At 40.6% G+C, this 20,389-nt stretch overlaps 1 protein-coding gene across 2 annotated transcripts in view; it reads right to left on the reverse strand.

The window, feature by feature from the left end:
• Positions 1 to 1,964: 1,964 nt before the first annotated feature.
• LOC115574302 (inositol-trisphosphate 3-kinase B) overlaps positions 1,965 to 20,389 on the reverse strand; it is a 31,608-nt gene continuing 13,183 nt past the window's right edge. For both annotated transcript variants that reach the window (XM_030405752.1, XM_030405751.1), the window contains exons 6-12: positions 10,008 to 10,107; positions 9,580 to 9,617; positions 9,314 to 9,489; positions 8,654 to 8,858; positions 6,577 to 6,678; positions 5,923 to 5,994; positions 1,965 to 5,169 (exon numbers count right to left, since the gene is read on the reverse strand). In XM_030405752.1, coding sequence (XP_030261612.1) covers positions 4,960 to 5,169; positions 5,923 to 5,994; positions 6,577 to 6,678; positions 8,654 to 8,858; positions 9,314 to 9,489; positions 9,580 to 9,617; positions 10,008 to 10,107 — 903 coding nt within the window. In that variant the 3' untranslated portion in view covers positions 1,965 to 4,959. The remainder of the gene's footprint in view (positions 5,170 to 5,922; positions 5,995 to 6,576; positions 6,679 to 8,653; positions 8,859 to 9,313; positions 9,490 to 9,579; positions 9,618 to 10,007; positions 10,108 to 20,389) is intronic.

Raw genomic sequence — 20,389 nt, forward strand, 5'->3', positions numbered from 1 at the left:
GCACGGCTCTGGTCCCTCTCCTCCCTCCCGCCCATCCTCTGCTCCTATTGGTCCATGTCGTCTGTTGACAGGAGGCGGTGACCTCAGCGCGGCTTCTCATTGGCTCGTTTGCCAAAACAAACAAAGCGCATATTTTTTTGTGTGTGTATGCCTTGAAATGTGTATTACGTGGACATGTGAGCAGTAAGCAGCGCTGAAACTGACATTTAAAAAAACACAAAATCCACCCACATGTCAGACATAGAAAAAGATAAAAACTAACCCTCTACTGCCATCTGCTGTTTATACAGGGACAGCACCAAACACTGCTCTGTAGGGTTATTAACACATTCATTAAATATGACTAATTCGTCATATAAAATAATTTTAACAGAAGAAATTATAACATGAAAACATTTTTTTTAATATCAATCATTACTGTGCTTTAAAATAAAGCAGTTACTGTAATAAAATATAGGAATATACACAGACACTATATTCTTTATAGTTGGGTTTTTAAAGACCTAATGAAACATGGGGGCTTTTATATCACTTTTATGAATTAATAAAGTAAATTTTTGAGGCACTTTACTTGAGTATTTCCATTCTTTGCTCCTTTATTTTTACACTCCGCTGCAGGCAAAGATTTTAATTTTCACTCACTTCATTTCTTTGACAGCTTTAGTTACTTGTTACTTTGTGGATTACACGCTGCATCAGAGCCCCATAACTGAACATTTTTAATTTATTTTAATGGCAGTTGAATGAAAAGGAAACACTGATTCAATACCCATATTATACAGTTTTAATATATATCTTATCTAAATGTTATTATCTTATGTACAATTTACTTTTACTTGTACGTTTGATACTTAAAATTTACTTCAGTCTTTTACTGAAGCACTATTTCACCTTAAGCAAAGTAATATTTCTAACACTATTTTTCTGTAATAAAGGCCTTATAATATTTATCTCCTCATTTAATACATTTGCTTACATCAGGATCACCTCTGTTTTCTTCTGTTATTTCTGTTGTTTTTCTAAATTGCCCACTATTCATTTGACTTGACAAACAAAAAGCACAACTGTAAAATACCCAATAAAAATAACAAGTCAAAACTCATTTTATCTGAAAACTATTACAAGTTTCTTTTAAAGTCCTTCCATAAAGCAAAAACTCGTCTCCAGACTTGAGCTGATCGTGTCTGCAGTGGCAGTAAAGTGACAGCAGAGAGCGCCACAGCTCCACAGACCATTGTGTTATGGAAACAAGGTTATACATTTTCTCCCCAGACTAAATAAACTCAGCAACCCACTTAAGTTTATATGTCTCCTGTCAACCTGTCTGGAGCGTGGTCAAATAGTCAAATTTGGATCGATAACAACCCAGTTTTCACATCAGGGACCTAAACCAGGGGACAAAACTATTAGGTATCCCTGGCAGTACAGCTCAAGCATACTAAGTCTGTTGTCATATGAGGCATATCAAAAGGAAACAGTACTGTGTGTTACAATTGAATCATATGTCTAATAAAGGATGTATAATAGTGCACAGAAGGAGCAATAAGTAGCCACAGAGTTGGCAAAAAAATGTAAATTTCTTTTGCTTGCCTAGAGAGTTCACCTTCCCTGTCAACCTCCATGAAAAATTCCCACCTCTGCTGTGGTTCCCCTTTGGAAAACCTGTTTGGTCCTGCATCATGTTCTTTCTTTCCCACTAGCTCCGGATGCTGCTGCTGTTGTGGACACATGTGATTTGAATGGCAAAACATGCAAACACGGCTTTAATGTGGGGTCACTGTGGGACTCTCTCAGGTCAGGACTACAGGTTGTGTGTCCTCACAGGGTAAACATCACTGCAGCGATGACGCCTAGTCGAATCAAGGTTTAGCAGTGATTGCTCAAACTGTTGAAACAATTCAGATAGATAGATAGATAGATAGATAGATAGATAGATGCCAGAAAAAAACAAATGGACGCAGGAATTTCACCAAATACACACTTTTTTTAAAGGAACAATCCAAATAAATACACAAGCCGGCAAAACCAGAACAATATAATACCTACAGTACTAACAAACAACCATAAGTGCACATTGGGGAGCATAAGCAAAAGCCAAGATGGTTGGTCTTAAAGGCGTAGTTGACATTTTGGGGAAATTCGCTTATCTGTTTTAGTTTTTGAGGGTCAAATATTAAGTTATAGCCAGCAGCCGGTTAGCTGAGCTTAGCTTAGCATGAAGACGGGAGACAGGGGGAAACAGCTAACCTTCGTCCAAAAGGTTAAAACATCCGCCTCACTTATTAACACATCATTTATTTTTGTTTAATCAACCAACTTTGCTTTGTTTCCCCCTACTTCCAGTCTTTACGCTAAGCTAAAACAAGCTAAGCTAAGATAAGCTAAGCCAACCACCTGCTAGAAGATGGCAGTAGTATTAAAATATTTATAAAACTCTCAGCAAATAAAAAGCCAACAAGTGTATTCCCCAAAATGTCAAGCTACATCCTTAGAGAAGGCACTGCCTGGAATTAGTCTCTTTCTCCGTCTACTGTCACTGCAAACATAAACTGAAAACCATGGTATTTAAAATATAAGGTAGTATGGAACCTATGCACTGTTTAGTTTATATTGTTTGTCAAGAACCTGTTACATTATGAGACTTCTCTCTTGTGAGCCCGACTGTTTCAAAGTTACTCATACTTTAACACATGCTTGAAGACAAAACAACATGACAGCCCCAAAAAATTCAAAAATGTCACAGTATCCCATTAACTAAAAACACTAAACATAATATAATGTTATAAATAAAGACGGAACGGAAATACAAATTAAGCCCAAACTGTAAAAAGGATAATAAACATGCACCCACGTAAGGCTAAGCACAGAAAACCGACAGTTAAGACTAAGAGAAAACAATCCATCGTAACATTTAAAGGTAAGAACATGTTTTCAGTTGTATGACTTGGCTTCGTAATGTCAAGGCACTGTATAGCTTAAATAAGATTGTTCATGGCTGTTAAGTGTTCAACAGGATTTGAGTACACTAAAAAATAATGTTACAAAAAAACTACATCAAACATAATAAATCTTACTGTACACTGTGAACAATCCCAACAACGTGTGAGAGAGGGTGATAAGTGTTTGGGGCCAGGGAAGTACTGCATATCTTACATATGAAACAATGCCCTCCATAGCGTACTGAAACTACCATGAGATGTAGGTATTAGCTCCGCATATTTGTCAGTTATTGCCAGGTTACTGTGGAGGGAAAAACATGGCTGCCACTGAGAAACCTCTCTGACCAACCTACGGTATCTAAAGTCTGGAGAAAACACACTTTTTTATGAGTAAAAACACACTCAGCTGTACATTTGCTAACTGTGGAAATGTAATCGAGTGCAGGTTGTTTTTTAAAAGGAATGTGTGATGTGCTCGAGTTGTGGTCACACAGACAAAAACATGAACTTCAGTTATGCCGAAGGAAGAAATATAACAGAGTTAAAGTGTAATCTAACAGATATATAACCAAGTTTAACTGTTTAAAAAGTCATGAGAGCTGGTTTGTACTCACACAGAGGCATCTACTGAAATAAATTCTGGAAATGTTGAACTTTTTCAAATAAAACGGATAGCATGAATGCTGGATTCGAAGAGGAAATAATGGATTACAGTGTCTTTTCTGAGACTACCACAGGTCAGAAATCTTCAAATTCCACACATAGTGGCTTTAAAATTGTTATTCTGGTGATATTTTATATTTCATTTTCAACAAATCCCATGAAAAGACCGAGAGAAACCACAAATTGATCCTCCAAAGTCTGATCAGCTTATTTCTCTGTAGGACAAATATCCACCAAAAACGCATCTATCAGCCGCACAGTGACACGGGGTGATAAAACTCTGCCCAGATTTAAAGGAGCTGCATATCATTATGTCAAAGATGTCTACCTAAGTCACCAGGCCTGTCTAGTAGTACCACTTTTTAACTCAAGAGGTGATAGTAAGTCACTGTGGAGTCCAACTGGAGATGGTGAGAAAGAGAAGAAATGTTCAAGGACAAATAAAAGATTTGGCATTTCATTCCACCTCCTGGCGAGTGAAGGAATGAATTTTGATGCTGGGCAACATGAACAGGTGTAACTGGCTGTTTAGAGATAGCTTATAAAGACCTATGGGAGGGAGTGTGCATTTCTTTGTTTAATTATGATAGCGACGGACACAACAGCTTTCTGGTGATATGCTGCCATCACCCGGGGTGCGACTCTTGACAGAAGGCCAATTCTAGATTGCTCGAGATAACTCTGGTGAAATATATCAAATGGTAAAACGTTTGGTCTTGTATAAGGGCACAGAATAAAATAATGTCCATAACAATTGATTTAGAAAATGATTTGAACACATGCTAACATTGAAGGTCTTTTTATGGGAACAAAAATATAGAATATCACCGGCCTCAGCCTTCAATTTGCTTTCAGTTGAAGTTTCTGTAGTAAAAAGGTTGTCTTGCAGGTTTAATCCATGTGATAACTGACCTTTTTTTTTTAACAGCAGCGCATTTCAACATGTCATAATAGAAAAAATACAAGTGTAACGAATAACATTGGTGAAATTGTGCATGCTGGCTCATAAAGATGGCTGACTGGGATTCAGCCATTGTTAATGTTATCAGTTCCATTTGTGTTTTTCCTGCTCTGACAAGTTTAAAATGTCTGCTGTGAAAAGAGCATGTGACAGCCTGATGTTGAGGGTAAAAGGATCACATCGAAAGGATTTAGACATGGAAGAGTGAGAACCTAAAATCTGCTGGATATGGATAGAACCCACACATTTTTAGGGGATGATGTGGTTTCCAACATGAGGACAAACATCCCAAAGGAAGTTCAAAGTGTTTTTCCCAGAAAAAGGAAGAATGAGTGGAAGTGGTAGTCGTGTGTCTAAATGTTCACTTGGATTTTAAAAAAGGACCCTCAGACTTCTTCAAGTCTCAGAGTTCACCATGGATGAAATGATGTCCACCAAACTATCGAGTCCAGAAAGGTAACCGTCTTCTCTGTTGCCCTCTACCCACGATGCCCGGTGGGTTAGTTCCTGCCCTTCAGGAAGAGGCGTGGTTTTCCCGAAGTCGATCATCCAGACTTTGGCTCGTCCCTTACTGTCGTGGACGAATAACAAGGAGCTGCCAATCACCTGCGGAGACACAGAAAGACAATCTGATGAACAAGAGAACGGGAACGCTAGACTGAAACAGCTTCAATTATTGTTTGTGTGCCTCAAAAACATGATCTCACTTCCTGTTTTGTCACACTTAATTATCACACTCATGTCTGCTGGTGTGTTTGCATGAATGTGTGCAACCGAAATGCGTGCATGTGTGGTCAATGCTGTCATTGTCCAATTTCCATGATGAGGGCTTCTATGTCAGTGTGTGCAATACTGTACATGCTAGACTGAGTTACTGTCGCTAAATTATGTTTAATTACAAATGAATGAATAAATTACAATCAGATGTAAAGACACAAACACACATTGAACAGGACTGGGACTAATTCAACCAGTCGAAGTAGTATAAGTGGAAATCACCCTTACAAATTTACTCTGTTACAGTATATTCCATCACTGGGTCCAAAAAAACTGAAGGAGATTTTTTTGAATGATTGGGAAAACATTGGTTGAGATCTGGCCATAGATAAAAATGGATCGACCACGGAAATCTTTATCTTGCATCCGCTAAAACCCACACACAGACTTAAGATAAATGACATCGCTTACATACACATTTGCACACTGTTTCTTTGTGAATGATGTTTTATTTTGGACTTGTGGCTCAACTTAAAGGTTTGTATTAGTGTTGTGTTAATGGTGTGTGTCCTGGAGTTGCACCACATGAGCATCAGCAGTGCAGAGATAATCAGTTTGCCATCAGTGGACGTGTGTCTCTACCTCGTGGGTTTTGAAGAAAGAGGAGGTCTCCAGAGTGTCTCGGATTTCCTCCAGCCTGGATAAATAAGCGTTCTGGAAATGAAACAAAAAGGAAAACAAGCTTTTATATTTTGTTCACACAGTTCTGCCCACTTATGATTCAACCAATGACGGTGTCTGTATTGGAAATGGGCTGCAAGTAAACTCTATACAACATGGAGCTGGTGTGATACATGATGCAGCTTTTAAAACAAACGTGGTGAAGACTTATACTAAAGTCTATGTAATACGTTTTAGTATTAAAAAACTGAATCAATAAACACACTCACAAGCATACAGGCGTACAATGCAACAATGCAGCGAATATTCAGATTCTGCATGTGTGTGTGTGTGTGTTTATACAGAGGCCCAGGGAGTTCCCAAGGACTTCCCTCTTCTTCTGTCCCAGGAAGCTGAAGGTCACAGTGTGTATCTGTGTATCATGTACTGTATACAAGAGTGTGTACGTGTGTGTACGTGTCTGCTTGTGTGTTTTTGCGTGATTCCCATGGGCTTGTTGAAACAGCGCAGAACAGTCCAGCTCCAAATTCCAGTCCTCATCTGTTTTTTTCTGTCCTGTACAGTGTTCAAGGTTGTTCACACACAAACACACACACACACCAGCAGTTTACACACCAGTGTGTCCTTGTTTCCTTTGACGAAGTCATGGAAGGCTGCTGTAACTTGCTCTCTCGTCTTTGTTTTCTTAAAATCCCTGTTCACAGTCCCGTCTTCCTTCTACAGAGGAGGGGGGAGAAGAAGAGGACAAAATATCATATTATTGGTTAATTTGAGTAAGTAAGTAAGTAAAGGTTAACATCTAGTACATCATCAACAACTGCAACTTCCAGGCATCTTGTAGGGATGGGAAGGCTGTGAGGGGAGGAAGGACACGGGGCAGAGGAGAGGCTGGATGAGAAAAGCAGAACAAACAATGAGGGGAGGAAAAGAGGGAGCGAGGGAGCACAAGATATTTTTAGAGATAATGGCAGGGAAGGGTCCTTGACTCTGTTTGACTGGCCAGAGCCATGTACAGAAACCCTTTGATGAATCCCAAACAGTTCTCTGACCGTTTGACAAATTTGAACAAATGTTCTCGATTAATTCCATTTAATGTATTAATTAAAATGTTTAATCTATATATCTTCGTAAAATATAAAAAAGATCGTCCGAGTTCAAGTTGACTTTTACTAATTGTTTGTTTTTTCAGTTTAGCAGTCTAAAACCTACAACATCCTCTGTTTTATAAATGAATCGAACAATTAACTGATTATTAATAGAATGCTTGATGATTATAAATGTTGTATTATATGGGCCTGAGGGCATTTGTGACTTTTGCCTGACACAAACATTGAGTCAATGCACAGGTCCTCGTCTCAAGAGCTTTCATGGTCTTAAGAAGCACAGCTTCTACACGCTCCAGTACAGCAGGTGACTGTTTGCACCTTTACAATTAGTTTATGATCCAGCAATTTACACAGACAAGAAGAAGGAGAAGAACAGGCAACACGGCACACGGTTCATGTTCCACAAATCTTTTTAGAGCTGCAGAATATTAAATTATTCATCTTTGCTAACTATATCTTAGCTTTTCTTACTCTCAGGTGTGCCTAAACTGCAGGTTAAGTACAGTTATCTTATTGGTATTAGCCATGAGTAGAAGCAGGTAATAACAAATGATCGTATTGTCTGGAAAAAAATCCACATTGTGCATCACTAATCAAAGATAGTTAGTTTGAGCATAAGCTCCACATCCAACCATGCTGCTAGCTATATCTCGAGCCACGTGAAGTTAAAGGACATTAAATACCACTACCAAGTAGTTTGTGGACGCATTCTAGATCAGTCAACATCTAAAATCGTCAGTAACACTTGGAAAAGTAATAGTTAAACAATAGCACTGCTGGAGTGTTAGCATCAGAATCGGTATCAGCAGTGGGAGCTGACCAGGTGGTCGGTTCAGAGTGGAATAAATGAGCTTTTCTTATTCTGCTGGCTGCCAAGCAACACGGTACTATTTGGAGCCAAAACTATTTTTCCCTTTATGGTTCAGGTCTGAGTCTGAGCTCGGCCTATCTCTCTTCAACACACACACACACACACATGCACGCACACACACACACACACACACATACACACACTATACCTGTTAACAACACACTTTTTACATACACAAAATCTATAATACATAAGACAAATAAGGTTACACATAAACTGCACATCCTCTTTATGCTTCTTCACACACACACACACACATTTCTGTTTCTGGGGATAACCCTCGGTGTCATGGCAGCAGACCACCAGGAGGCCGTGAATGTCCTTATATAGCCACAACCCTCAAATAAAGACAGACCGGGAGATTTGTGTGTGTGTGTGTGTGTGTGTGTGTGTGTTTGTGTGTGTGTGTCTGTGTGTGTGTGTGCAATGTCAGTGCCAGATGCTGAGGCATACAGAGCTGCCATGGACAGGCCTCATGTATGACAAAGGAACTCCTGCACACACATATACCTCAGAGGAAGTTGCTGTTCAAAACAGGAAGTTAGATCATGCCCCTGAAGGACACCCACCCCACACACACACACACACACACGCACGCACACACACACACACACACACACACACACACACTGAGTACTGGAAGAAAAGAGGGAAGGAAGGGCACACACACACACACATACACACGCACACACACCTTTCTCTTTGTGAGTCTTACCTTGACTCCCTCTATCCTGAATCCCAGGGTGGCCGTTGAGCTTATGGTCTCCCTCCACTGCATGTATCTGGGTTTGGTCACCACCTTCTGCTCTTTCTCCTCGGGCGTAGGCGCCTCAGGGTCGACCTCGACCATTTTCTGATACATGTCCGGTCTCGGGGAGGGCTTCTTGCGAGCCTTGGTCAGCTCTTCCTCGAGGTAGGTCCTGAAGCGTGAGAAGAAAAAGAGAAACAGGTGGTGGGTGGGTGACGAAGACCAGAGAAAAAAGAAGAAAAGGTGGGTGACAGACACGAGCGCAGAGGTAGGAGGATGAGGTAGAGAGAAGGTGTGAAGAAGACGTCTCTATGCAAACAGTATGACACAGCTGCTCACAGTAGCCTTCAGCTTCATCTCGAGCTAAAATGCTGTGAAAGGATTTTTCTCCTCGTATTTTTGTAGTTTTGGCTACTAATTCTATTGGTAATGCTAAAAAAAGTGCGAAGATATGGGAACACAGTGACATTAAAGAGTTATTTGGAAGAGAAAACAAAGAATGATGGTCAAAACTATTATAACAAGATCCAAATTTGAAAATCAAACCTTGAAGATTAAAAGAAGACAGAATTTGTTGCTGTTTGTTGTGAAAGCACCTGGCTACCTTCATGTCATATGTCTCCTCACCTCACTCCCATCTTACAGTCCATCACACACGGGAAGTCGAACTCGGCCAGCAGATCCTCCATCTGGTTGTACTTCTGGCCGTCCTTTTCTACGTCTCCATGGTAACCGGGGACGTACGGGCGCAGCACGTCCCTCATCAGGAGGGACAAGCAGCGCTGCTCACAATCACAGTGTTTCTACAGGACATCAACAACAAGTTACCGTCATTCTGTACCTGAAAACACACATTTAAACAACTTTGTGATTGGTGTGGAAGGGGGCCTTACTTTTAATATTCGGCCGTTTGCTCCTGCCTTGAAGCTCCCTGTAAAAAGATAAACTTTTATTGAGAAAGAGACGCAGAAACTGATAAGATACAGTAATAGGGAGTAGTTCAGGGTACGTTAGTCAAGGTGATAATGTGGATAGAAGTGAACTGGTTCAGTGAGGAGGAGCTGCAGCCTCCAAGACACCTATTAGAAGAAGGGATCACTCAGAAATACAAACTAGATCACACAAACAATTTTTAGTCTACTGTAATCTTATTGCTTTCATCGTATCGTAGTCTCAGAACAGAAATTGACAGATAAAAGTTGCAACTGGCACTGGAAAAATGACCCCCAGTGTTTAATCAGCCAAACAGGCCCTACCACAAAAACTCCAGCTCACAGATTTTTTACCCACGTTCCAACTTGGTGTATGTGTGTCCACGTACCTGCGTGTCCAGCCAGTTGTATCCAGGGATATTTCTTCTTGAAGGACATGACAAATGGCGACCAGTGGACCATGTTCTTTATCTTTTTCCAGGACTTGTGCTGCAAACACAAACAACACACATGAATCTCCTGAAGAATGACACGGGTGTAACAATCCATCCATCCCCCCGAGTGAAAACACTGATCAATTTCATCATCTTTAGGATACACAATGGCACCTCTGTCTCTCCTTCTCCTTCTGAGCACACCTCACTCTTAAACTGAAATTTAAATAGCGCTGGCAATAGACAGGTGATGGCAGGCAGCAGAGAGAAAACATGCATACAAGCTGAAATTCAACCATAATGTTCTGTCAGGAGAGGAAGTGACTAAGAGTGAGAAAAAGTATAAATATTACATGGAATTTGTCAAACTACAAATAGAGGAAAAGACCGCTAACTGCTAGGCTAATTATTGAAGATAATTATTACTAATGATCGTGGTAAAAGTGGCAGATGATATCATCTCATATCAATCGCAGGTATCGTTTTGCGGCAGGCTTTATCATTTCTGCAACTATCACATTGTTATCCAATGAATCAATATAAAATGGTATCATGATGAAACAAACGATGGTTCACCGAAACATGATGCTTCACTGAATTCTGAACGACCAGAATCTGTGCTAGGTTTAACCGTAATGCTGCCTGCCTGACTTGTTTACTCTTTACTCCCATTCATGGACGAAGAGTCATCACCCATTTATAAAACTGTTTAAACCACACTGTCCGTTTTGTAAAACTGATGTGAAAGTTTGTTTTTCTAAATGTGCAAACTATTTGGACCCCCCTCATAAAACTTGATGTACTGCACGTATGAGGCAGAGTCTGCCAACTGCTTGCTACCTTTCTAAAATGCATATTTAGACAAGTCTAGGAGGTCAATCCCTCAGATGGCAATGTTTAGTCGGCTTGAAATCAACCAGGAAACTAAAGTACCTAAGCTTCTGGCTGATCCAGTTCTTTTTGTTTTCTTTTGCTGTTTCGTGTAAAGGCAATGCGCAAAACAAGTCTTTAAAATTCTTAAAACACACACACACACACACACACACACACACACACACACACACACACACACACACACACACACACACTCAGTGTGGGGCATCCCTGACCCTGGGGGAGATGTTTTCAATCTCTCTCTGGCAGCTTCTCCCGCACTCTCCCTTTCCTTCTTTAGCTGTTTCAGAACACTTAAACTAAACTCTGGAGGATCAAGCTGGGGTTTCCCCTGGTTACACGCACACATACACACAAACACACGCACACACACACAGTTTCTCCGAAGGCTCTCCCTGTCCCTGGCAAGGATACATTGAACTGTGGGACTCCTGCCACACACACACAGACACAAACAAACACACACACACACACACACACACACACACTCAAACTCATTGACAAACAGAGACTCACGCTGCCTCCGACACACAAACTCACACACACAAGGAGTTGTTTTCAACTTTAAAAGCTCTTATCTCGATGACCACAGACTTGTTGAAGTCTAGCTCTCCCTTCTCTCCAGCTCTCCCGTCCACTTCTCTGTGACTTTTCTTTCTTCAGATAAATCAATATTTAACTTTACAAGAAAGACAAGTTAAAGTTCTGTCTGTTCCCTGAATAACAATGATGTTTGATGGATAAATATGTAGCAAGTCAAAGCAAATATTTGGAGAACAAAAAGTGTCGTAAAATGAGTGACAGCATAACGGCGAAAGTTTTTTTTTCTTTAAATAAATAAAACCCCTCTGTACCATCCTCCTTTTTCCTTTGAGGCATTACAATAACATTGTAATAACGTGCTAATCGTTCTGTGTGTTGAGACACCTCATTGAAATTACAGTACAATAAATCACCCTCTTATTGAATGACGTAGTCCAAATAAAGACACCGTTTTTATGCCTGCAGCATTACATCAGATGGAAAAACTCCAGATGTCTTGTTCTGTGGGCTTAAACAATGCTTGGCTGTGCAACTCGGTGGCAGAGCAACAGAAACAGAAAAATGTTCCCCTTAAAAACACATCGGAAATGAGTTACACAGCATTCATAACGGATTTGAATACACTTGGATGCACTTTACATTACAATAGATGTACAATCCGCCCTCCAATGAAACGGAGGAATTGTCCCTTTGCTACAAATGTGCGAAAGACCGTGGTATCATGGTGTGATCTCACACATCGAAGGTTTCCTGTGCTCTGCAAATACCAAGAGCAATAATATTATGTCTACAAATAACCAGAGAGGGGATCAGAGATGAGAGGAGTGGAGGGGATGAGATAAGAGAGAAGAGGACCATAGAAGGAGATATATAACCCATGTCACATAATCTGGACCTGACGAAAATTCATCAGCTGATAGCATGACTATCTATGGTTAGATGCATGCACGCGCACACACACACACACACACACACACACACACACACACACACACACACACACACACACTTTCTCATCCATCTTCCTCGCTCTCTCACTCTGTCTCTGTCTCAAGTAGAATCACATGAGGGGGTTTTCTCTGCACCACTGAAGGAGAGAGAAGAAGGAAAAAAAAAAAACTCGGCCCATTATAAAAAGTAAAACACACACAGATCACAGGGTGGAAACTAACTGTAAGGGGGGTCAGCTGAAAGAGAAAGGCTTGAGTCTCTGGTATCATCAGGATTATTAGTGTTTGACGGACAAGTTTGGTAGCAAGGGGGGCCGGAAGTAAGAATAGTTACCTCCGTCAGGGAGATTTTGTTTAGACCTGTGCTTGTTTGTTTGTTGGTTTGTCAGCAGGGTAAGGTCTCTTTCTCTAACATTTCTCTAACGAGATACAGTGTTGTGCGACAATTTCGGTAATTTCTGAGGGAACAATTCGTGGCTTTGTATCAAAAGAATCAGGCGTATTATGTGGCTGGTTAAAGGAAACTGTTGGGCCTTGGTAGAGTTTTCTAGTGTTCATTATCAATTAATCTGTTGATGTTTCTTGTTTAGGCAATGCAATGTCAAAAACATTGTGGAAAAATGCAAAGTGACCTCTTTAAATTTGAAAAGCAGAAAAGCAGCAAATCTTTACATTTAAGAAGCTTGAACCAGCAAATGTTTGACATTTTTACTGGAAAACCGGTTGGCAACAAATTTTCTTCTGATATATTTATCAATTAATTGAATATTCATTGCAGCTCAAGTAATAAAATTCAGTATTTCAAGGAGTTGGATGAATTGATTTTGTGGGTGTAAGTCTACAGCTTCTTATACTTCAGCTTATACAAAAACAGAAAGCTTTGTAATGGAGATTTAAGATGTTTTCTTGTGAGAGAGACGACGGTGGCCTGGAGGCAACAGGTAACATCCAGCCGCAGCTCCCCATGTGTCAGTGTATGAATAGAAATATATGTCAGCTCGGCCTGAATAACTAAATATTGAAATGTAGCAAAAAGAAAAAAATAAACTCAAACACACTTGAAGAGGTTGAATATTTTCCCCTCATTTTCAATCACTTTACATTTTCTGTCTGTTAATTATAGGAAACACAACCGTAATGAATCTTCTCAGACCACCAGAAGGGTACAACTGAGTTCAACTGAATGGTTTTCCCCTTCTGCTCATTTTTTCCAGTTAGCTTGAGTATCAAGCTACAGCTTGGTAAGTAGCCAGGGTCTGCACTTTCTCTGTCAACTCAGACTGTCATCCGTCTACCGTGTTGCCTACTAACAGCTGGTGTGTGTGTGAGCTGCAGAGGGCAAGAGAGGGAAACGGGAGAAAGAGAGAAGTCTGGACTACGTCAAGTCTGAGTAATCACAGACACGGTGTGTAGATTTACGAGGTAGAGACATTAAAGTGCAATCAGAGGAAGAGAGGAGAAGTGAGGTTTGTGTGTGATTAAAAGAAGAAGCCTACGACTTTCACCAGCGTTATTATTGCCCAATAAAATCGAACTCGAAAAGCTGTCAAACATCACTAAACAAGGACTAAATCCAGGTATGAAAAGCATTCTGCAAAGCCTGACATAAAAGTACCTGAAGGTGGCTGGTGCTGAGGTGGATGATCGTAATGATAAAGATGGCTCCGACTGACACAACAACACTCCACACTGAACACAGCCATGCCGACCACATCATGGCCGATGGGGCTTTCTGTCAGCCGCGTTAGGCGACAGAACTGACAGGGCTGATTATCTGTCCAGCTCGCCTGCAAATCTCTGTCGTTCTCTCGCCGCGTGCTTTGAAAAACTCCGGCTCCCTCTTGCTGCACCCCGCCAAAGATGTACACGAGTGTGTGCGGTGATAAACAATTGAAGATCATTTGATTGGCAAAACAGAGGACAAACATTATCTGCACATGCAAATCTCCACTCAGGTCACAACATTTGAAAGACACAGACAGAGCTGAGCATGTGTGAGTGTGTTGTGGGCAGTGTTAGTGTGAATGCACGCGATCTACCGGGAGAATGTTAAGGCTCGGTGGAAAAAGCAAAGCAAACCTGCACGATCGTATTTATCTTCTATACGTTTGAGCGTGCGTCTCGGTTTGCAGTGAGTATGTTCCACACAGAGATGTTTGTGAAAGACGTTACAACACGAGCTAAAGTAGACGAAAGGAAATATCCTAAACAAAGCTACCACGATGCATCTTCAGATTGTGATTTCTATCAACCAGCTTGTACATAAAACAATTTAAACATTTTCTACTTTGGACTTTACATGGATTCGTACTGACAGGGTTTTAGTTATAAATGTGTCTAAGATGTTCCTACAGTAGCTTGTGAAACGATAATTTCACAGCTGCCAGATGGCAATCTGTGTGCGAAAATAACATTTGCATAAATGTGCCGAGTGTGAGACCTGTAGATAAAAGATGCTCGTGGAAAGTCGACGTTTAAAAAATTTGTGTAGAAAAATGCCTATGAATATCTCTGTGTTTATATCTGCACTTGTGAGTTTTCTAGGCATCAGAGCACACATTCAAAGCAGGACACCCTATGTTCAAGCCTCTCATCCGAAAAAACGTGTGTTACAACCCAGTTACAGTCAATCTGTTCAGTCCAATCCAGTCCATTGGCTCCCATAAGAAGCTCTCGTTTGCTTTCATTTTGAGCCTTTTATCACATATTGAAATCAGACATAATGCTGCAGTTTCTTGTCCATGCAAACAATCGATATACAGTGTAGTCTTCTTGGGATTCCTGAACATGTTTGGTTCCCCGCTCTGTTCAGTATCAAACTCAGTTCTGACAGATTTAGATCATTATAGATTTTACAGGCATCATGTAATTATGCCAAAGCAAATAGCGCTGGATTAGCCATTTCATGTGGACTTGAATTCAGCGGTTTATCTGATATCGCTGTGTATTTGTTGTTCATACGACAGCGTGATTAGATCATCATGATCAAAAAGCCACATGTTCACTGCAGATCCACATGGGGAGCAGGTGGATGGATGATGACTGGGTCAATCACAGGACTTCATTTTTACTCATTGTTTTCAGTTCTATTCTTTATTTTCAGTGGCTGTCACAGTTTGTTGGGTTTACATGACAAATATACCTGGAGAGGTTTAGGAAAAGTCAAAGCTTGGGTAAAAACAATAGTTTTTCTACACAAATTGACTGTGACAGCAATTTTTAATGACCAATATTTAAATGTCTTGTCAGCCACTGAATATTTGTGGCCATAGTAAATATCACAGCAGCAAAGGAGGAAGTCAGGTGAAGAAGTATAAAGAGAGAAGAGGTTAGGTTTAAAAAGCACAGGACTCTGTTCATGTCTACTGTGAAAACAGAAATCAATTCTGAGTTATTTTAACTTAACTTAAGTTACATTGTAAAGTTGAATCCAAAACACATAGTCTTTCCAAACAACAGTACACCAGTCGCTGCAACGTTCATGTTCTTTCGGATGACATTTTCAGTCATCTAGGTATGAGGATGTGTTACTTTCACTACATTAACCACTATAACAAAATCTTTATCCAGTCCTTTTTCCGGTCAATGTCACAAAGCTATGACATCACAAAAACATGATTGGTCAGTTGCAATGATGCTCCTGGAGCAACATTAATTACGATTCCGTACGATATCATGTCGTGCTGATTTGGTAAAGACAGTGCGTCTGTTTTACTGTGATGAGAAATTAGCATTTGAAGCTGGAACCTGAACTGGAATACAATTCAAGAAGGCACTTGAATTAGCAAGTCCTCACACACACACACACACACACACACACACACACACACACACACACACACACACTCTATCTGTCTACATTTCCCTCAAAGTCAGACTCTTTGTCTCTCCTTGTCTCATCTTTTTCTGGCTCGTTGCTCTCTGGCGGTCTCTCCTATCTCTATCCCCAGACCAGCTGGATGATAAGCGGGGAGCAGGAAAAACAGTAAAGTTTCCATTGAGAGAGAGAGAGAGAGAGTGTGAGAGAGAGAGAGAGAGGAAATGGTAAGAGAAGGAACTTCTTGCAGACAGGAAGTGGGGGGGGTTGCCGCTTGCCTCAGCGACAGTATTTTCCACATCCGCCGCTGACTACAAACAAAAGAAAGAGAGAAAAAAAGGCCTTGCCCTCCGTAAACAACAGAAAGAGCACAAGGGAAAAAAGAAGCACCGAGGCAAAGAGTTTCTATTGGCCACTCGGTAATTATCTTCTTAGAATGTGCATTGTGTTTTTCATGCTTTAAAGCAAGATACATTTGCACAAGTCAAGTCACTGTGCAATTATCACTGTGCAATTATCACATGCAGCCCCAACGTTAAGAAGAGATGTAAGGACATTTGTAAGGACAGAGAATTAGGGTTACACAGGGCAACCAGATATCTCTCATTTGCATGGAGGAATGAGGAGGCGGTAGGAGAGCGGTGAGAATGGTGAAAAAAAGAAAGCAAGAAAAAAACGCAGGGCAAAGGGTAACTCTGGGTTACAAATGTGTAATGTGAAGAAGCAGGGGAAACACTGATGCATGCTGATGTTTTCAACGGAGAAGCACTGAGGAAACAACAAGCCTGATATCGCTCACCACAAGGTCCCCTTGCAGATACAAATATTGCAACTGTCTGAGTCTGCAAAGTTTAGAGTGAGAGGCACAAACACATACACAAACACACACACATGCACACACACACACACACACACACACACACACACACACACACACACACACACACACACAGACAGACTAAATTAAACTGCAAAGAGTGTGATGCAGGCTAAACAACGTGTGGTAGATGCTTTGAGGGGGCTTGATAAATCTCTTAGCAACCAAGGCTGGCCAGTGGAAAAATAGCTTTGCAAAAAAAATGTGACTGCTGTATAGAGGTGAGAAAAGGGGACGCCTAAAAGAAAAAAAGGGTGCGATGTTTGTGACCCGGCAGTTCAGTTACTGAATGACTGAGAAACATTAAAGATGACATCTGACTTTAAAATGTAGCCTGAAGAAAGAAGAACTTTTAGGGGTTTCTTTGCTTGCTCACTTACAAGAAGACTGAGCTATAAAAGCATACTCATGTTAATGTGCTACTATTTAATCTAATATAAAAAAAACAGCACAGAAATCTACCAAAAAGGCTCAACAAATTATGTTTATATAGCAATTAGGCAAGGCTAGGTAAACTTTTTATACCCAAAGTGCTTTGCAGATTATACAGGCAAAAACCCAAGACATTAACTACACAGACTAAAAACAATAAAACAAACTAACAAACATCAACATTTAGAAAGTTAATTAAAGGTGCAATTTGTAGGAATTTTAGTTTAAAACATTAGAATTAAAATTATCAACAGAATGTGCAGAAATAACAGACATGTTAGGTCAAAGGCTTCTATGCATTCTATTGAAGTATGCATGCTAACCAGCTAGCCCCGAGCCATTATTCACCTCAAGAGTAACAGTCCACCGGGGCTCCCCGTCTGGGTAGAGTGAGCTCACACAAATAAGTTAGTTTATTTGCTAACTAGCTAGTTACCAGCAGTTGCCAGCTATGTTTGGAGCTGGTTAGAATATTTATTTGACAGGTGGCCAATTCTTACATATTCCACCTGTCAATGATAAACGATAAGGTCTTTAGGTTGGATTTGAAAATTGTAGTAATGTAACAATGTTTAGTTTTGACTCTAAACGTTATTACTAAGAGGCTTGTCTTGCGTCCTTTTTAATGCAGAAACATTCGCGCTCTCTAATCGGCAGGGTTTCCCCAGCTCTGCGAGCATGTGAAACCACCTTTCACTTCTGCACTGGATCCAGTACTAGATAACCAAACTGTCTTTTCAAACCAAACGGTCAGCTCCTGTAGCTGCGGCCCGACCCGGTTCTTCCATGGTCAGGGGCACCTCAAAACATGCACGCACGCATGCATATGCACGCGCGCCGGCAAGCTTGCACAAAAACACCAAATAAAGAATTGACCGGTGTTTCCCCTCTCACAGTAAATCAAGTAGACACTCTGTAACACACACACACACAAATTGAGTCGGACACACACCCATAAACTTGAAGACTTTCTGTCGCGCGTGCACACACACACACACAGCTGTGAGAGGGAAACTCGGTTTGACGTCACAGTGCTGCTAGGCAACCGGCCGCCGTGGTAGTGAAGATTTTCCACTGCAGTACAAACACACTGAGTATCTCAGAGTGTGTGTGTGTGTGTGCTTATATTTTGTGTCGACCCCCTTAGATACAGTTCAGGACATAAAAAGTGAGGCTTTTTTGTCCAGTCCGGTCCAACGAAAGAGATGAAGTTCCACTCACAGTTTGAAAAAGGATTATAAGAAAAGGGATGTGAGCCAGTGTGACATAAGTTAACGTGTTGTTCTGCAGAGTGCAGCCAGCAAAAAAGTCGTGGTGTTGTGTAGACAGAGGGCGTGTCAGTGTTAACATACATGAGTGTCTGTTGTAGAGTTGAGCAGCAAGGATACAATCGTCATTCCGAAAAGACAAATCTGTCTTAAGAACCACAGGGTGAACAGAGATTGTCACATTCGTTTACAGCACAGACAGGAGGAGCAACATCACACCTTTCCGCATCATTTACAGTGTTTGCAAGTCCTGCCCCGCTGAAGCTTCAGCTCCACTGGCCGAGGCGTGTTAATTGATCTTTCCTGAAAGTTGAAAATACGACGCTAGGAGGTTTTAAAGCTAAGTTTAAAAACAAGGAGTTGTAGGTGTGGTGTGAAAATGAGAGCTGCAACTAACAATTAACCTACTCATCTTTTAAACTATAAATTTACACAGAGAAAAACATAAACCTAACCCTAACTCTAGCCAGAACCCAAGGTGACGGCTTCAGATGACATGTTTGTGTGACCAGCAACAGTCCATCCACATTTTATGGTGACATAAAACAGAAATTGACTGCAACTGTCAGGCTTGATAAATAGTTTAACGATGAATCTATTCCCCGAAATGATTGGATATGAATTTTTTTTGGATGATTTTTGATAGACTAACTGCAGAACTAATTAAACTAATGGCCAACTAATTCTATTAGAGACCACAAAGATGTGTCCCACTGCTGAGAAATCCTGAGGTTTCTCCAACTAATTTGTGCACATTTAAGTACTACTTGGCTGTTTTGCTAAAGTGGCTGCTTTGTAGTCAAATCTCAAAAGGTAATTTTCCAAGTCTTTTGCATCATCCTTCCATCTTCTCTGTTTGTCTTGAATCTACTCTGCTGGGTGTGGAGATGATACTCAAAGGTCAATTATGCAGAATAGCTAACCACCGGGTGTCGTCTCATAACTCTGCTGCTGGCAAGTTTGTTTCTTTTCATTCCTTAGAACTTAACAGAAATGTTGTCGAAAGAAAAACAAAGATGCCAATCTTACTGCAGGTGCCAATTCACTCGAAATGAAGGGAAAAACTGGCAGCACATATGTGCCTTCTAACCTTGGAGAGCTGCCCAGCAGTCAAAAGATCAGCCAGAAAAGTGTCTATATATGGCTCTGTTCAGATTCCAGCCTCTGCCAGTTAAGCGTATACGCTATAATCCAAAAGTTAATGACCAAAACAAGGCAGATCTGTTTGACAGATGTGAAATACGAAAATGTCATGGGTGAATGATGCGAAAGGAGCAGGATAACGATGACGCAGAGCTCTGTAATAAAAAAATACCAATCTAAAAAACATATTTTGCAGAGATCACTTATTAGTCTCAGTCTTATTCTTTTTTTATTTTTCACCCAGCAAGTGTTCATACTTTCCTGGGACATCTTTTAAGGGACAGTTCACCTCCAAAATTAAAAATATTTTTTTTTCCTCTTACCTGTTGTGATATATACCAAATATAGATTGTTTTGATGTGAGTTTCTGATTTTTGGAGATATTGGCCTGCTGTTGAATATAATGAAACCAG

This window comes from Sparus aurata, chromosome 22 (genome assembly GCF_900880675.1).
Source record: "Sparus aurata chromosome 22, fSpaAur1.1, whole genome shotgun sequence".
In the NCBI taxonomy this organism is placed as follows: domain Eukaryota; kingdom Metazoa; phylum Chordata; class Actinopteri; order Spariformes; family Sparidae; genus Sparus; species Sparus aurata.